Genomic DNA, 19,947 nt, shown 5'->3' with positions numbered 1-19,947 from the left:
CTTTCACTTTGCGAAAATATCAACCAAAATTGACAAGAAGCTTCAAGAAAATGATTTGTTGAAAAACACATGGAGGTCTTCTCTTTGCCGACAGTTGTTCGTTCATCTAAAATGTTAAACGTTTATTATTATTATTTTATTATGAGGCAAAAGAAATCTTAACTACACATTGACTAATGATGAGGTAATGTAAATAATTAATCACATAAAAAAGCGATTTAAATATTTTCTCACACAAAATGCTATTGTTAACAAAGTATCAGAAAAAAATATCGATCGACAAAAAATAACAATAGTAACTGCTCAAAGAAAAGACGAAAAATGTGTTACAATATTGCGCACATTTTTGAGTCAAGAAGCATTCAAAGCACTTGAAATGAAAAAAAGAACGATTGTGATCAAAGGCGGTGCTATGATACGCCAATAATAAAGTCAGATTCCTCTCGATATCAACTTCATTACCGTCTTCTTCGGAAGAATAAAGTGAAAAGGACTTGACATCTACGAATAAATAAATGTTAAAAATAGAGTTATAGGAATGAAAGAAAAGCAAATGATTATTACTAATAATAATTTGAGATTATTCATGCCGACAATCATAATTTCATCGGATATGTATAAATAAATAAATAAATACTGATGACATGTTGCTATGTGTACAGCATACGCACTTTGATTGTCCAGTTCATAAATAAATAAATGTTTTACTCAATATTATATTAACAACAACAATGAGACAGTACAACTTTTCATATGATTTATTTTTATTTTCAAGTCAAGCGCATGCCGCATTGGAGATTACTTAACAATTAAAATATAAAGTCGCAATAGACTTCTCAAAGCATAGCGATAAACGATTTGAATATCTTGAATAAATATTATTGTTAAGCGATTAACACAATTGTTCGGCAATCATCACTTTCACAAAAAAAAAATTATGTTTGAAGTATTTGTATTTGATTCTGATGAGAATAAAGAAAATTTTGTTATGCGCTTCTTCCTTAACTACCCCAACATTAAAAAATGCGAAGAATTTTTAACTCAGAATTAAAAAGATTCAAGGTCTTACCCTTTATTCTGTCAATGTTGTTTATCATGATTCTGAACTTAATTTGTATTTCTGCAAACATATCCATCGTATTTCATTGTTCAGTTATTACCTAAAAATGTAAAAACAAAAAGAAATTAAAAATTAAATATTAAAAAGTAAAATTAAAATAAATAAAACTAAATTTTATTACAAATATTAGTTAAAATTTTATAACTTTTTTAAAAAATAATTTTTTTGTCAAATTCAATGTTAAAAATATATGTACGTTTTCTTAAATAAATTTACAATTTTTGATATTTTTCCGATAATTAATATTTATTTTACATATTTGCTTTATGTATATTTTGGTTTGTAGAATGGAGACAAAAATAAAAAAAAAACAATAAAAAAAATGTATGAAATTTTATGAAAATGTTATGATTTTTTTTTATGAAAAACATTGCTCAAGACAAATTTCATGGGAAGGCGATGTACGAAGAGATAATATTTTTTCCAAATTTTCAAAAATTTTTTTTTTTTTTTAAAATTTTGCTCAGGATAATTTTCCTGGGATTGCGTTTTACGAAAAAATATTTTTTTTTTCCAAATTTTCAAAAAAAATTTTTTTTTTTTTTTTTTGATGAAAAACATTGTTCAGGGCAAGTTTCATGGGAAGGCGTTTTACGAAGAGATAATTTTTTTTTCCAAATTTTCAAAAAAAAAATTTTTTTTTTTTTTTTTTTTTTGAAAAAAAATTGCTAAGGAAAAGTTTCATGGGAAGGCGTTTTAATGAAAAACATTGCTCAGGACAAGTTTCATGGGAAGGCGTTTTACGAAGAGATAATTTTTTTTTTCCAAATTTTCAAATTTTTTTTTTTTTTTTTGATGAAAAACATTGCTCAGGACAAGTTTCATAGGAAGACGTTTTACGAAGAGATAAATTTTTTTTTCCAAATTTTCAAAAATTTTTTTTTATTGTTTGTAAAATTGGAGACAATTTTTATTTTTGTATCGGCCTAATTAAATGTCATCCCCCATATTGGATTATCGTTGTAAACAACTAAACACAAGGTGAGTGAAAATTTTCAATTTTTTAGAATTTTGTAAACTTTTCTTAAATTTTTTTCATTAAAAACAGTAAGACAAAGGAAGGAAGTAGCAGAGTAAAATGAAGGACGAAAGAAAATTATGAGGAAACACACAAAAAGTAGGAAGTTACGATCAAGCAACCAAGACGAAGGGAGATCGCAAAAATACAGGGTAAGTTATCAATTTTTAGAGAATATATTCTAATTTTTAACTCTTTACGATAACTGACATCGTAAAGAGTTCGGAAATTCTTTTTTTTTAGGAAAACAACATACAAAGGGAGATGCGGACACGAGGCAAAAGAAATCATCGAGATCAACGATATCGACACCGACACTGCGGAAAATGGGTAAGTTTTAAAAATCTTTAGTTATAAGAGGAAAACTATTGTAGTATATGTGTCGCATATACAACAATATTGCACTTTTCGTGTTAGGGTAGTTTTTAAGTTTTTTTCAGCTAATTTTAAGTTTAGAGCATTGTCGCTCTAATAGGGAAAGTTTTTTTTAAGTCAGGGACAGCTTCAATTTTTTTTTGTAACGGGAATTGTGTTCCTCATTAGTTTGTAAGGGATTCTGCTCATAGAGCGTTAGGTAGTTTTAAGTTTTCGCAGGAAAATATACGAAAAGTGCGTTATAGATTAGGTTAGTTAGGTTCTTTCAAAATAGATAAACAAAGAAAGAACTTTTGGGCAGCATTTGAGAAAGATTTCTCTGAAATTGCCTCCTCTCCTCTCTCCAATAATTAAAAATTCAGTCAATAAAGCTTTAAAAAATAATCAATAAGTTTGCTCTTTTTCAAATTTTTTCAAAAATTTTCTTTATTAAAAGTTTTTTTTCGGCCTAATAAATTAATTAATATTTATGATCAACTCTTGTTTGAGAGGGTTTATAGATCATTTTTTCATATTTTGGAGACAAGCAAGATCCAAAATGAACAAATAAAATTTTTGAAGAATAAACCGACACAGACAACAACTGTGACTTTATTCAAAAAATATTTAAATTTCATCAATATTTATCAAAAGGTAGGCTGAATTCTATATTTTTTTAATTATTAATCATATAATAAATATATAAACATATTATTCCAGAAGGTAGCTTCTCATTTTTTTCACTGAAACAACAAAAAAATCATCATAATAATAATTTTAAATGTCTATGTCGGCGTAGATCATTAAAAATTTTGTCTTAACAAGAGCAAGCTAAATGATTATTGGTTTTATGACTGAAACTATAAGAAAAAGAAGCCAGTAAATTATGAAATATTAAATATTATTACGACATTCGCTATCATCATCATCTTTAAGCATCCAATGATTCTCTTTATACCCGTTTTGGGGACGAAGACGTTGTCTTATATGTTAAACACATACTTTTTTTATTATTTATATCATTTGAGACTTCAAAAGCGGCTTGATTTGTCTTTATGAGGAATCAGCATGCTACCGAATAAGACGAAAACGAGACCCTTATCTCAAATATTGATCTAGAAATAATAATAATAACTTTCGGTTCAGCACTGTGGCGAAGCAAGTTTTGTGTGCATTTTTTTCCGTGTGACATCCGAACGTTTTAAGAAAAATAATTTATGTATATGAGGTAGAGGCAAATTTTTAACAACCTTCATATCTCTCTGTATATTATACTGCGACAAAAAAAAGAAAGAAAAATTATAATAATAATAAAATCCTTTTCAAAAATAAATATTTGGCTAATTAAATGCATTCTTTACCCCCGTTTCGTGTGCGCCAGACGACGACATCATATAAAAAGTAATAATAACGCGTGTGTTTATCTTTTTTAAAGTGGTAATTTAATACGCACACAAAAATTATACACTGCCATTTTTCATACATTACGATCAATTTATTAACATTAATTTAACACTTTATTAAAAAGATGCAGGTAATGACTTAAAAATGTTTCTCTTTGTCATCTGCGTGCATATGAGGCAAGACATAAAAATTATATTATTAGTAATTAACGTCGTAAAACATGAATTTTTGGTTGCGAATCATTTTGCAATTTCATTTGTGCAAAGGAGTGACCATTAAATGTTTTTTTGAATATATGAGGAGCACAACACACGGTTCGATAAGATTTTTCCTCATAAAGTTTAAAATTAATTATGGTTGCATTTATTTGCAAACGCTGATACAATCATCATAATTTTAATGGCATGTAAAGGAGCGTATTAATAATTGCTATTCATAATAATTACTGTGTAAATTGCATTTAATTTGAATGCATCAGCACTCAGTTGTTGGCATTTAATTAATGTCTCTATTTCCAATTACTGTATAGTTTTATTGCACATTTGTTGAGAAGTCGGAACAATTCGTAAATAAATGGCGCCCTATGTTGGTTCAACATTTTTTTTTTATCATAACGGGAGGAATGTTCTCCATTCAAGGGTGGTCTCCGAATGTCGTTTGATACGCTTAAAAGCCTTTCAAGTAACATTTTAATCATTTATTGACTTGATTTCAGTTTCCCACTCAACATATTTTAATTTCAAGCGGGTTGTGTGTTTGTTTCTCGCATCTCGAACAAATATATAATAATAAACAACAAGTAATGTTATCGCTACAAGAAAAAAGAGAGGTAAATATCCTGTGGCATCATGTTATGTCTGAGAACAACAATATTAACACTTTTGTTTCTTTATATTTTTTGTCCGTACGCGAATGACGACAGCGATTTGAATGTCTTATAGTATTCTGTATATTGTGAGTACACATGTAAAGTTGATGAAGATAAGACTCACGGTGAATAAATTGAGGCAATCCGAATATCAAACAAGAATAATGTGTTAAGTTGTATCGATAATGTGAGTGTGGGTGAATTTAATGTGTTTCTCGATTATTATTTGTGATATTTTGAACAACAAGGAAGAACGCATGTCGAAATCAGATTTGCTTACCATGTTTGCACTGCAATAACGAAAAATTTATATTGAAACAAGGATTTTTTTATCTTTTTTTTTATTGTTTGTCCTTCTTTTGAATTCGTAAAAAAAATACATTTTAAATCTCTAAATATCTTAAAGCTAAAAGGAAGGATTAATTGTCACTTACGTCTATATATCTACTATAGGAAGAGCAGCAAAATCACAAGTTACTTTAGAGAAAATGGAAGGATTAAATTTCTATACAAAGCATTGCTCAGTCTATGTCTTATCTTACTTAACTATATTATCTCTATATCATCAGGTGAAAAGAATTTGTTTTCTTCAATTGTTTTCGAGAGCCCTTTTATTGTTGTTTGCCTTAAATGAAAGAATTGTTGCTCCAATTGATGGGAGTTTTGTTACTGTTTTCCGTTCGCTAATACTACTTGTGTCATCGGAAGGAATGTTATTCGTGAGAGATTCATGCGAGTTTGAAGCTGCTAAATTATGTGTGAGACTATGCCTACGCAAATCACAATTGCGACGAAATACTTTGCCGCAACTCGAACAATTGTACGGTTTGATGTCGGTGTGTGTTAAAAGGTGGGTTTTCAGGTTAGAACGTTGATTAAAACTGCGATTACAAACGGGACACTTGTGCGGCGATTCTTCCATATGAAGAATTTTATGCACCGCTAATGTGCGTGATTGACAAAAGCCTTTACCGCATTCCAAACATTTAAAGGGCTTCTCTTTAGAATGAATGAAACTGTTCGAAAGAAAAAAGACAAAAATTTAGATATAACGATATCAAGAGAAATTGATAATTTTTAGTAATAAATATAAAAATAATACTAACACGTGACTTACCGATGATCACGCAAATGGTCTTGTCGTCGGAACGCTTTTCCGCAAATGTCACACGAATAGGGACGTTCATCTGTATGCGTTCTTTCATGAATTAACAAATTGTATGATTTTGTGAATTGTCGATTGCAAAACTTGCAAATGAATTGCTTTTTAGGACGAGGAGCAGATTGTCCCGCAACTGTTGATGTTGTTGTTTGCGCTAATGTTGATGGATTTGCGTTCGTCACTTTATTGCCTGTAGTTTGTTTCGCCAACGTTGCTAATTTATCGGCAGTCATTGTCGAATGAACCGCCTGTTGTTGTTGCTGCTGATATACCGCATTCAATAACAAGCTCGAATAACCGCCTTCTAATGATCCAATTGCCGTCGGCAAATCATTATTAACCATATCACCGAATGCCATGTCATCATCGTCGTTCATGCTCATAGCAATATCATCATCTTGGTTCATTGAAACATCTTGCGAATCTTCTTGTTCTTCGCTTCGATTCAAACTGCTTAACATGTCACTTTTGCCCGTTGTGAGTCTCTGAAGAGTCAAATAAGATTCCAACGCTTGCAAATTGAACGCAGCAGCTGCGGGAGAATTCGCAGGCAACATTGCTGCTTGTTGTAAACTTGAGACCATTGTGCTTTGTAATGAGAGAACCACAGCAGCTGCTTGAACAAGTTCTCCCGGCGGAGGTTGTTGCGATCGGGCATCAGATGATGATGATGCAGATTGAAGACTTGCGACAGAGTTTTCCATCGTTATTTTTGTATGGGCCTTTTTATATTTTTATTTTGAACGGTATCTCGCGAAATGTTGACCAAAAACGAAGAGACAACAAAAAAATTATTTATCGTTATCACATACAAATAAATTACAATATTCCATTCTCTTCGCTCGTTTTCTGGTTTAAAATTACTAATAATATTGTTTTTGATCAAATTTAAATAATATACAAGAATGATGATCAAACACGAAAACGTCTCTCTCTCTGTGTCTTAAACAAATATATAAATTTTATGCAGCCACACCTTTGTCATGCAGATGTTTATATATATTTTATTGCTGATATACGTATATTCTTTATTAAAATATGATTATTAGTTTTGCGATAAAGTTGCTATTGTGATGACTCAAACGCGTATTTCGTTTTTTTAACTAAAGAAACCTCAACGAATTTAAAAATTTTGTCGGTTACAAACTAATTAAGTGAAAATTAATTACTGCAACAATTAATTTTCCTTACAAATGAATAAGCTCAATTCTTCTTAGTTTGTTTTAACAAAAAATAACAGAATAACTACTTGAGACGATAACGTCTACGAACTAACTAACTTTAGCTTGTGCACCGATTCTCTGTTTTGCCCTGTGTATGTGTCGTCGTTTACATGCGAGAGACAGGTGAGAGAAAAAGACAGAAATACTTGAGCATACGATAAGCCGGTTTGAGTTAGAGCAAGACAAAAGTATTGTTGTACTTTACTCAAAATCTCCGTTTCTTTTATTTTTCTTGTTCTTGGGATGAGATTGTTCGTTAATGTTCGTTAAGAAGTAACGAGCAACGATGCATAACCGCGAAGACCTGTTGTGTTAACTCTCTGTTGTTGTCGATGTTTCAAGACGACGATCGTCAATATATCTTTTATATTTTACATTAATATGATCATTTTGACTTTATTTTATACACAGAAAATTTTATTATTGCACACATTACTTATGGATTTTTCCTCTTGGTTTATTTAACTTGCGTTTGTATGTGTTTTTTTTTTCATACATTGCACGTAGGCATGCACTTTTAACAAGTTTAGCAAGGGGGCTTTATGTCACTAAATGTCATTAAGCATTGAGAAAAAGAAAAAAATAAAAAAATGACGTTGAGAAAAACAAATTTAAAAAGATAAAATAAAAATTTTGAGAAAAAAAGAACTTACCAGCCCTTTTTACAAACCTTTATTCGCCGCAATATTGGAATGTTTCCGCGTGTGTACACGGAAAAAATTGAATATGTTTAATTTAAAAGTTAAACTTTAAAAATTCGACATCATACTAATTTAGCTTAATTTTAAAACTTTCAAAATTTACTTTTAAATTGAGAAAAAAAATAATTTTTAAATAATGATATATTTTTCTTAACGAGCATATTTTATATAAAAATCATGCAAAATAAATTGTTTTATTTTAATGTTAAATTTTTAAAGTTCAAAGAAAAATTTTAATTTTTTTCCGTGTAGCTACATTTCTTGCTCTTTTAACACATGCTATTTAAATATTATATCTGGTAAAGTTCGACACGAATATTTGCTTGTGTGTATGAGCTGTTTGCAAATAAAGTGATGGTCTTCAGTATTTTTCATACAATTCATTTTGCTCACATTCACAAAATAAAAAGTACGTTCGTGCAACGAAGTTACATGTGTTAAATGTCTTAAAGCAATTGATAATATATTGGGTGATCAGATCATTGATCGGGATAATCGAGAGAAAATTATATTTTGTTCATTATTCTTTAATACAGCAATGGAATGTTGAAATTCATTCCTTTTAATCCAAAAATACCTTTATTGATTGACACGTGCTCAAAAATTAATCATGCGTTAAAGCCTCTCGTTTAAAAGAAAACAATATTTGCGAAATTTTTGATCAATATTCTTTCGTGTCACTAATTTTTTTTTCCTTTTTTTCTCTCAAATAAAAGGTAAAACAAAAGCTAATGGACTGTTGATTTATTCAAATTTATGTGAAAAAATGCGATTTTTAAGTAGACTTTGATGCATTTTGAATTATTATACCTAACAAAGAGAATTTTTAACATTTAAATAGTTGTTGGGCTTGAGATTTGCATTCTCTCAAAGCCTCAAAATTTAATCTTTAATCCGCAACATCTGTAAAACATCTGTCCTATCCATATGACAAATTTATTTGTCATTAAAATCACTTAAGAATTTAGCATTTTAACACCTTGTTATCTGATGTGTTTTGCATAAAAAGTATCGGACAAGCAAACGAGCAAGTAAAAAATGTATGGTAAGAATTCAAACAGAATAAATTTAAAGCACTCAACAAAACACAAGCGAATAAACGAAGAAAGATCCAATATAAAATATACATGTGTATCACTTCAAAAAGTGACGTAACATTCAATTTTATTACCATAAATCTTGGGAGAACACAAGATTTTAATCAATCGATGCATGTTCAACAAGTGTGTGATTTATTGGAACATCGAAGAAGATGTTTTTGTGTGTTTGTCATTGAAATTTACCAAAGTCCTTTAACCTCGATCCAATGTGATTTGCGCGACGTGACTCAGTCAAGACAGAAATATAATTCGTCTCATCATCATCCATCCTCTCAATAAATAAACAATTAATAAATGTTAAATTTTACGTGCCTGACACAAAACATATTGTAAACATTGTATTTAAATTAATGTTTTTATATCATAACATCTTGTTGAACCGCAGCAAGAGCATAACGCACACGCACGCTTGCCTTTCTGACGATGATCATCTTCATTATTATCTTATTATTTTATTATTAATAAAAATAATAAAGAAAAAAAAGTAAAAGAATAAAATGCTCATGCAAAAACTGCGTGTCGTGCTTTTCAAAAATAATATTGAATGAGATGAAAAAAAACATAACGTTACAACATATGCTTTTTGGTTAAAATACACGACCAATTAACACTATCAATATATGTTTAACAACTTTTTGCTTATAGTTATACACGTATTTTTATCTGCCTTTTTATGTGTATTTTTTATTATTATATTTTAATACGCGTTCGTTTCTTTTCTTACTTTGCTTATAATATTTTGCATATCATTAATTTTGTCTTGCAGATTCGCGCGAGTAAGCGAACGAATAATCATAATAATAATAATAAAAATCATGTTGATAATGTTTGTTCAAACTCGATTTTTGTGCATGTTTAACATATATTAAAAGGGAACATACAAAAGCTATGCATTAACTTCTCGCGCATTAAAATTAATAAAACTTGCTTCGAAGATTTTCTCTCTCTCTTTACGAGTGTAATTTACTCTAAACCGCTAAAAGTGTAGTATAAATGCAATAATGTAGTTTGATTTAATTTATTTGGTTTAAATAAATAAACATCGTCATCTTCTTCTTCATATCGTATGTATATTGAGATGGCAGGAATGCAAGATTGAAGGCGCTGGTTATGCATTTATATAAAAATAAATTATCGTTTACAATTATAACCCAATTAAAATGTGATGACTGATGGATTGGAAGAACAGATATCATTTACAAAAGTCATTCAAGTGATAAAAAACTAACTGTAACATTGATTAGTCTCACAAATGAAAAATGACAATATTCATTGCGAAACATCTCACAAAAGAAAAGTGAGTCAGAATGGAGTTTACGACAAATAAACCATAAATTTAATGTCTGAACGAAAACCACCTGCTCCAAATTCAATTAAATTTTTGCAAAATTTTGGTCATCTTTGTGCGATTAAATTTATTTTTGTTTAACGATATACTTTAAAGATTTTATGGCGACAGTTACCACAAACGAAAAACTCGCGAGACACACTTGACAAAAAGAACTTTGGTTTCCGTTTACAATAAAAATGTTGGATGTATCTTGCAACGATTGTCATCACAGCGGGAATATTGAAGATTATTAAAATGTCGTGTCGAAGTCATCAGGGAGAGATAAAGAGACAGTAGATTGTCGTATGTTATTGTACGTGTTTATGAAAAATTGTCTCGTTTTATTTTTCAAAATAAATGTCTCCGAAGTTTTCATGTTTTACACAGTTTTTACTTGCTCGAATCCTGCTGCTTGACTAAATGCATCGGATCTGCATTTGGTTAGTGATAATTGGTTAACATTTGACTTCTGATGTTGACAATATTTTTGAATCTTATGAGTTTCATTCATCTGGATTGAATTTCTTTGAAGAAATTTGAAATCATCCAAAAAGTTTAAATTCCGAAATTCGAAAATTTTCTATAGCAGGTCGTTTACTTTGTTAGCATGTGCAACAAATAATTACATCGCTACTGTTTGTTTACTAACTAAACAGAGAAATATAAATTACAGTCTGACAAATTAATAAGGCGATCACTTCTTCACTTACCAAACCATATGTATAAAGCACTGCAAAAAAGTTAATTTGATGCCCTAATTTATATGCAAAGTTTCTGCTCTAATTCTACGTTTCAACTGCTTCTTCTTTTATTTTAATTTATTTTACATAAGCAAAAGCACAAGCGAGTGTTACAGTGAATTAACGTAACATGTGGTAGATGAAGTCTGCGGAGAAAAAAAAATGAAGAAATTAAATTTATTTTATTCTCAGCAACGCCCATACCTTAAAGGCTTGTGTTGGCACGATGCCATGCGAAATCCTTTCGTGATGTGTGTGCGGTCTGAGCTCAATTTTATCCTTTTTTTACGGTTAGTTATTAAGTTGGATATATTCATTATATTTTATATTATTATTGATGCCATCGAAGGCAAACACATCGATAAATCAATAAATCATCAATCAATCAAACGTTTCAAGCATAAGGGTTCACTCCTTTCATACACAAAAAAGATTTATTGCTGATATGATGAGTGTGTCAGAAATATCATTTTCAAAGTTTTGTTCAGATCTCCGCCCGAAGGCTACTCTCGTAAAATATTTTGTAGCAATAAAAAATGCGTTTATTGTTTGTTCGAAAATAGCTAAGAGGCTCATGTTTTTCTAAAACAAAACTGATAATTAAACAGAAGGAAGTATTTCACATTGAGTGAATTCCAAAATTGGCAAAATTTCACTTTTTTTGTTAATAATTTTTAACAAAATTCTTTTCATTTTTTTGAATGTTTAGTTGAATGAAGAATAACTCCCCATGGCTTCATCTATTGACTTTTCATTGGTTAAATAGAGTCGTTTTTCTTTTCTATTTGAACAATATTCTATTTTGTAAGGTAATGTGTACAAAAGAATTCTCATGGGCCTCCCATCATCGCTCATGAAATATCATCCAAAACGCTTTCAAACAAACTTATCGCTACAATTCTTGGAATGTTCGTTTATTGTATTCAAACCAAAAGTAATTCGGGTCAAAAAATAAACGATTCTCAGAAGGTGTTACTGATAATAAATGAACGCGAGCAAACAACGTGGGATTCCTCTGGATAAAACTTGGTAGACAAACAGGCACACCATTATTTTATTATCATTTTTTTTTCGTGTAAGCATTGTTTGATATTTTTTGATGCTTTTATGACTCTTTTATGGCATTCAAAAAGCAAACAAAAGAGACATTTTATTTATGAATTTCTCTCTTGTTTAGTCTTTTTTACGTAAAAAAGGATAAAAATGTAATTTAATTTGGTAGCCTATGGAGTTTTATTGTCAATCCGAGTCTTTATCTATGTATCGAGTGTTATTCGACATTATTACGATCAATCAACTCCTGACCAATGTTTACCTGCTGCACTAAAAAAGGATTCAATAACATGATAATAAAATAATCCATTGAACTTGACAATAAAAACATATCATAACTTTTATATTATAATAACGAGTGTATCCACATGTTATTTAAAAAAACACATTTTTTGACTAAAAAGGAGTTTTCAATTGATCCGCCTTTTGATTGTGTTCGTTTTATTTTTGTAGCGATTCCTTGAAATGTGTTACAAAAGAATTTGAACAATTTGATCATTATTATTATGACAAGACTTTGGTCAAAATTTTTTAACTTTTATGAAAAGGATAATAAAAATGGTAAGGGTACTCCCGATTTTTTTTATTATTAATAATGATAATTATTATAATAATACAATAGAAGGCTGTGAAAAATTTGAGATGCGTTTTAAGACATTTTCGAGTTGAGATATAAATAACAAAAATATATGAGGGTCCATTTGTTTGATGAAAAATATATAAATTAGCTACCATACGTTCCTTCTTGCTCAGCCAAAGAAATTGATTAAAGAATATAAAAGGCGAATGATGGATTGCCCATGCGGGAACCAAATGGTCAAAAAAGACAAAATTTGAAATTAACGAAAACCTTTTACAGGGCAGCAAAGTAAAGTAAATCACAATCCACAAGATTATTCACATTTTATTATTATATTTTTTATTTATACATACTTTTTATTTAATAATAACAATAATAATATAAAACTGGCGAATTGCATGCAAAAATATTTCACGTAACTGGAGGCGATTTCCCACGAACAACAACGAATGCTCAGCAAAATAAGAGAGAATATTTTTGTTCATGTAGCAATATGATGAATATTGGTCTGGCAAGTTGTTGTTGTTGTGTGCATTATGCTTGATTATTATGCTTGTCTTGATACACTCGGAATATGTAGTTGACCAGAGCAAAAGTATGATACTTTTTTTTATGGCGAAGCGATTGGAAGGAAACTCAGATACAGAGGTCATAACGAACCGACATAAGAAATGGAGGTTTTTCTTACAGAAAAAAACGAGTTTTGCTTATAATGATTGAAGTTGAATGTTTACAACTGTCGCTACTTTGTATAATTAATGATTCAGAGCAAGAAGGAGCTGCAACTTGAACAGCTAAAATGCTAAAGGCAAGTGTCATTTTCTCTTTTTTTGATGGATTTTAAATGATCTTTAATTCAAACTTGTACATACCGTGTATGAGTCATCTTTTGGTTAATAAATATCGCTTTCACGCATGACTTTTCCTTTTTTATTATTATTGTGTGGAATTCCAAACAAATTTCATAACTCACTTCAATTGTTATTGTTATATCAAAAAATGAAGAAAAAAATTGGGCACATTCCATACATGGGAACCAAGATCATGATGATTCCTTTAAAAATTTCTCTCTTTACATACAAATTCTTCCCTTATATTTCTTTTGTTTTTTTTTATTCTCTCGTTTTTTTCCAACCAAAACAAGCATGCGATCACTCTCGTTCGACATGAAGAAAAAATAAAATAATTTGATAAACATGCGTTTAACATATTATCCCAGTTCGGCACTTTTTCCTTGTATTTTTTTTTTTGAAGCACACGATCATCGTTCACGGGCCCGAGCATACACGTGAATTCCAATTACGATCATTATTATTTTTATTGTGCTCGTACGACTACGTTTCGTTACGATGAGAAGAAGAAGAAATAGGTACGTTTTGTGAGCGAGCACGATTAACGATCCATCCTTCGGCAATAATATTATTGGAATACGTTGGAGGATCTCTCTTCTCTATGAATGTTCATTGCTGTGCTCATATTTGAAATCATATTATAATAATTTCTTTTCTGCGAACGAAGAAACTGTGTGAACATAATTTTTTACTTAAATTTTTTACATGTTCGAGTATTAACGGCACATAAATGAAAAGAAAAAAAACTTCGGGGAAAAAAATAGTCGCGTGTTTAACTCGTGATATGATGTTTTTTGGGTCGTGTTGTTGTGCGCAGGTTCTTAACTGCATTTTAATTCAATAAACGTTTTGAGTATTAGGCTTAATTTGGGATTTGAGTTATGATTATTAGTTATGGCAAAAATAAAAAAAAAAATCAACCTTGACGAGACAGATGTTCAATTGAAGTTAATTACTGAATAAACTGTTGTTTGATGATTAATATTAATGATGAGTTTTGTTTTATTCAGGTACAAATCGAAGAAAAAAAGAACAAATTCCATTCGATCGAATCGCTTCAAAACAATCATAAATATGTTTATTGAATAATTCGTTATGCATTTAACGCGATATTATCTCTTTCTTTTTGTTTGATTTTTTTTTGTTTTTCATGAATGAAACTATCCATATGGCAATACTTGCTGTTGAAATATGAACAAAAATAGAGTGATGATCTGCCGTGTTAACGTGATTCAATTCGAAATGCCTTTTCTTCATTGTGTGGTTTCTCTATTCATCGTGCGCGGTATTTCTCCTTTTTGGTCAGTCATCAGACTCAATTGAGTGTTCAAATTGACACTCGTGAGAAATATTTGCTCGAGGCTTCACGCCGTGTTTTTGTAAATCCCAACAATGTGTTCCCTGAGAAGATTCAACTCAAAATATGTCTCTGTTTGTGTTTGCGTTTTATCAGGGCATTTATCACACATATCACGACAACTTTCAAAACCACAAAAAAAAAAGATTATTTTCGGTGCACCGTATGTAACTCGCGTGCGAATTAGATTTAACATTTATTTTTGCTGCTCAAATTTAATTTTATTAGACATTTTTGATGAAAAGTCTTTTGCATGCGATGCATGCCGTGTTCAGATCAGAAGGCAAAAAGATACAGGGATGTTATTAAATTATATTATTATCATTATTAATTTTGAAAGATGTTTTGATTACCACAGATTTCGTCTCATCGGGTGTTCGTGATTAATGATCGCGTTGCGTAAATACTGCGCCATCACGAGGAAACAGATATATTCGCATTCCATCGTCAGTCAATCACGGATGTTCTTTCAAACAAATGATGACACACGATAATGAGGATTGTCATGCGCGCCATAAAAGTCTACAGAGTAAAAAAAGCCAATTCATTGATTCGGAATGGAATGACATTATTTTTGTCGCTCTCATTCGGTTATTCCTTATTTCTTGAGTTTACACAAAGAAAGATATTTTCGTATGTTTCTGCAAGATATTTAAATGTCGAACGATTATACCTTTATTTTTCTCATTTGCAATGAAATTGCATAACTGTCGCGAAAAGAAATAAAATTCATATGTGTGTCACTTGATATTATTGGTGACATGCTGAGAAAAAAACGCAACAACACACATTCGCTACATCAGTCAGCAATGACCCCCCATCGTTGCAGAGAACCAAAAATTATTTACTGAGCAGAACTATATCGTTCTTTGATCATTATTATTATTTAAAAACACAAAAATGCACAAGATACATAATTTATTAACTTGTCGTTTTTCGGATATTTTATACAGAGTACAACGAGGTTTGTCGCTTAACTTGCATTCAGTCTTTTGTTCGTTGGTTTTTGCATAAATTCTTATGTTAAATTTAGCGCCATTGATGTCACATGATTTATACGTTGAAGTGACAAAAAATTATTGGAATTCTTGAATGTTTTCAAAATATTTATAAAATTTAATTCTTTACAGTTCATTTTAAGGAAAATTAAAATCTTAATTATAATGCTTGAAAAATTTTATTAATCGTCAAATCATTAAACTTGGAAGCTATAATTTTACTGTCGTCTTCTTTTTCTATTTTCAACAGACACCGCAGACAAATTATAGTAAAAAAAATAAATGAATTTTAATAAATGGGTCTATTTTTACCCGCGTCGTATTTATTTAAAATATACAAAAAAAATGTATCATAATTTTTGTTTATCCAATATTTTATTTCGTTTTATGAATATAACGTTGAAGTTAATTACAACTTTTGTATTTTTTTAAAAGAATATTATGACAGCGTAGTCATTGTAGAAAGGAATAGTTGATATAATTGGAAAGCGCCACTTGACTATAAATTTTAGACATAATTAAAAAGCCGTTTTTTCTTACGTTTTTCTTCTGTTCTACTGTCTCGCCATCTTCAAAACAAAAACCTCCGAAAAACATAAAACGAACAAAAAAGCAGTCGACCATATGGAGAAAGAAGTTAATTATTATTATGAAATTTATGAATTTTATGTTATTGTTATGCTTGTAAGCTTGATTATAATAAATTTCGTTTTAGAAGATATTTATAAGAAATTAAAAATTTATCGCTTTTCGGTTATAATCGATAGATAAAAAGGATAAATTATTACTCAAAAGTCATATTGGAAATATCTTCTTGAATTGAGTATTGTCCTGAGAGAAGAAAAAGAAAGTTTCGGAAAAATTTGTGCAATAAATAACGTACATTTACTCAAAACGAGATAAGGAACCGTTAGTATCGTAGAAAGCAAAGTACTTTCATAAAAAAAATAAACAACTTTGCGCATATATGGAGCAGGCAAATTGTGTGGGCGGTTGATACTAAAATGTTCAATAAATCTTATTTCGTATTCAGTTCGATTGGATAGAAGAGAGTTTTCTATCTATTTATGTATCACACACAGAGACAAGACAATTTTGCCTTTTACAAACTGAGAGAGAGACGGCGCACGAAAAACAACGACACAAGAGGGATAGTATTTGCGTTTATTTGAACAAAATGCCTTCAGGCTCGCATGAATTGAGTGGGATAGCGTTTTTTCGTATGAGCATTCGCGCTTATTATTGATATTGCTTTGTACTTGTTGTTTGTTCTTATTACGACATAACGTGATCTTATGATAATTTCGGAATATATCACTTTTCGGGATCGTTTTTGTCGCTGTGTTAAGCGTCTTTTCACTCCAATCTGACAAATCAATTTCTTTTGTTCTCCAAGGAAGATGACAATAAATACTTCACTTATGGAATAAATCTTTTTTCCTTCGCCTCGTATCTAAAGCTCATTGTAACGTCTTGTTTAACGTTGTAACACCATATTCGAGATACATATTTTATTACACATGCATTTTGCTCCGCAACTAAGGAGGTAAATTTATTTTTCCGCACATTTATCTTTTTCTATAGCGATATAGTTCGAGTATGAATGAATAAGCAAAAAAAATGTGTGTTCTCTTCTTTGCTGCATCTGAGTAACATTTTCATCTTATTCCGTTGTACACGAGCAATGAACATGCCACACCTTGTTTCACATTTCATTAAACACATGAATGGTATTTGCAGGGCATTTATTTTACACATTGTCACCGCATCCATTTATTATTATATTATTAAAGTTGCACTTACGATGAAAATTGCATTCCAAGTCCGATTAAATTACAAAAAGGTGACGATTACTGAGGTAAATTTATTGATTTGGATGTTTTCGCTCGTTCGCTTTTGAATTTGATGTAAGATATGATTTTATACTGAAGTTTTTTTTTCTCCTAAATTGTTATAAAATTTTGCCAATTATCTAATTTTTATTTTTAAACAAAAGATTTAAACTATTTCAAATGCAATTTTCTATTTAAGCTGTCAAAAACCACAAGGATCGATGGAAAATTTATCAGTCACATGCAATATATCTCATTTGTCTGAATGTTTACAGAAAAAGAGAGAAAAATTCCTTTCACAAGAAAAATATAATTTAAATTAATGGACCATGAAATTTCTTTTGCGTGACTTCAAAATCACATCAAAGACACATAGGAATTCCTTTTCGTCGTTTTCAGTGTTTGTGTGAATTTCGTTTTATTTCCCTTCATTTCATTCAATTTGTTTGACAAATTAATGTCCAATTAATTGTGTTTTGTTATGTTTGTTAAATAATAATAATGTAAGCGTGTCACTTTTAGTGATATGCTAATTTTTATTTTCCTTTACTTTTGACTGATGACGATTCAAATATAAATAACGAAACAATATAAACGTTGTTGACCGCAATGAATGCAAACCTCGTGAGAACTTTTACGTTTATTTAAAAATAAAGGTAAATTTTCTGCAAATATAAACGCAACTACTAATGGGGGACACACATAAATGAAAAAAAGAGCATATAAAGTTATTATCGAGTCGAAGGTGTGTTGGCATCGCATTTAGTCAGTCAACTGTCGCGTCGCATCACAAAACAAGTGCACAACTGCATTTCCTCATATCGTCCCTTGATTGCGCTTTAATTATGGGAACTTTGCCAACGGCACGTACACTTTCTGTTTTGAATCTGTGGGAGCAATTCTGCTGATGAATTTTATAAAAAAAAGTATCTTTTATTACCTTCATCATTTTCTGTTATTTAAATCCATCATAATAATAATCATCTCTATAAATGCATAACGATCGAGCTGACCGAGAAATTGCAGCAACTAATCAATGTGTTTTTGCTTTATAAATGGTTTTTATTGTAGAATTGCCCTCTATTTGGAACAACGGAGAATTTGCATTAAAATTTAGCCATTTAGTGTTACTGTTGAAGTAGCAATTAGCGATGTTTCTCGTTGTTGCCCTTTTAAAGCGTAAAGACAATAAATAAATCCAACAGAAATTCTCCGCATTTACGGTTTTATTGACGAGAATTTGCATGAAGCTCGGAACATTTACAATCATAAAATCATTTGTTTTAGTTGCAAGGTTTCTAATATATTTTAATACGCATCAGATTATGTTGCTACTCTCCGCTAAAATTTGAAACAAAATTTCAAAACATTCACAAAGCACAAAAATTAAGTTAAAGAAACGTGAAGGAATGTCTTTTTTATTTTACGAAAAACCTTTCAACTTTACTCCATAGAAACAGACAATCGAATCTCTACCATCATCATCGAAAAAGATAAAAGTAAACATAATTTTGGTTGTTAAAACAATTTGCTCTCATTTTTCAATAATTCACCGAAAAATTTCGTTCAGACAGCGAGTTCCCACGTTGTGATCTGATTACCGTTGTTTCATTCTTATCCTATAATTATAATGAAGGATCTAAAATTCAGTTTAGCCCTTTGTTTTTCAAAAGCCATATGGAATAATGTAGAATACAAAAACGGTAAAATTTTTGTAAAATCAAAAATTTATCTAATCAAGTAGAGTAAAATTGGTAGAACAGTTATTTCTCGCAAATCGTTTATAAAAATTAAATTTCAAGCGAGATTACAAGCGTGAAACTTCCAAAAATGACTTTTTAACATCATAATAAAAAGCAATTTTTCATCAGAATAATAATAGAAAAGAATCTTTAATAAAATCAACAATGACTGACAAATAACAAAAGAATTGACATTGATATATTTTTATAAGTCCAAATTCTGAGCGAAACAATGAAAATAATAGAAACAGGTATCTTTTCTTTCGTCTGCTTCAATTGTGCGAACAAAACAGGTAGCTTCTCCTCAAACCAAAAAGAAATTAATGATGTGAACTATATTTAAGCTTGTAATCTTCTTTGTTTAATTTAGTAATTCACTTTGTTCTTCAAATAGTAAGCGACATTATGAGACACGATAAGCGTCTTTGTACATTGATGAGCGACGTCAGAATTTTGAAATTTACCTTTTTTATTTTTTTAAAGTGAAAAATGATCGCTATGACTACCAAAGAAG

At 30.1% G+C, this 19,947-nt stretch overlaps 1 protein-coding gene across 1 annotated transcript; it reads right to left on the bottom strand.

Moving 5' to 3' along the window:
- Positions 1-5,181: 5,181 nt before the first annotated feature.
- On the bottom strand, positions 5,182-6,771 carry LOC134829545 (protein sister of odd and bowel-like). The gene is made up of 2 exons (XM_063842647.1): positions 5,882-6,771; positions 5,182-5,780 (listed from the first exon to the last, which is right to left on the bottom strand). Exons 1-2 carry the CDS (start codon positions 6,628-6,630, stop codon positions 5,354-5,356), a joined length of 1,176 nt encoding a protein of 391 aa, XP_063698717.1. The 5' UTR covers positions 6,631-6,771; the 3' UTR covers positions 5,182-5,353.
- Positions 6,772-19,947: the final 13,176 nt, after the last annotated feature.

The sequence above is a fragment of the Culicoides brevitarsis genome, chromosome 2 (assembly GCF_036172545.1).
Source record: "Culicoides brevitarsis isolate CSIRO-B50_1 chromosome 2, AGI_CSIRO_Cbre_v1, whole genome shotgun sequence".
Lineage (NCBI taxonomy): Eukaryota > Metazoa > Arthropoda > Insecta > Diptera > Ceratopogonidae > Culicoides > Culicoides brevitarsis.
The sequence above is the reverse complement of the archived record's forward strand: the minus strand, read 5'-3'. Positions and strand labels throughout refer to the sequence as shown.

Bases quoted from the DNA above. Each gene is read 5' to 3' on its own strand.
- LOC134829545 (XM_063842647.1), bottom strand. From the start codon at position 6,630: ATGGAAAACTCTGTCGCAAGTCTTCAATCTGCATCATCATCATCTGAT. The intron at 5,781-5,881 runs GTAAGTCACGTG...TCTTTCGAACAG, and splicing joins GACCATTTGCGTGATCATCG to TTTCATTCATTCTAAAGAGA.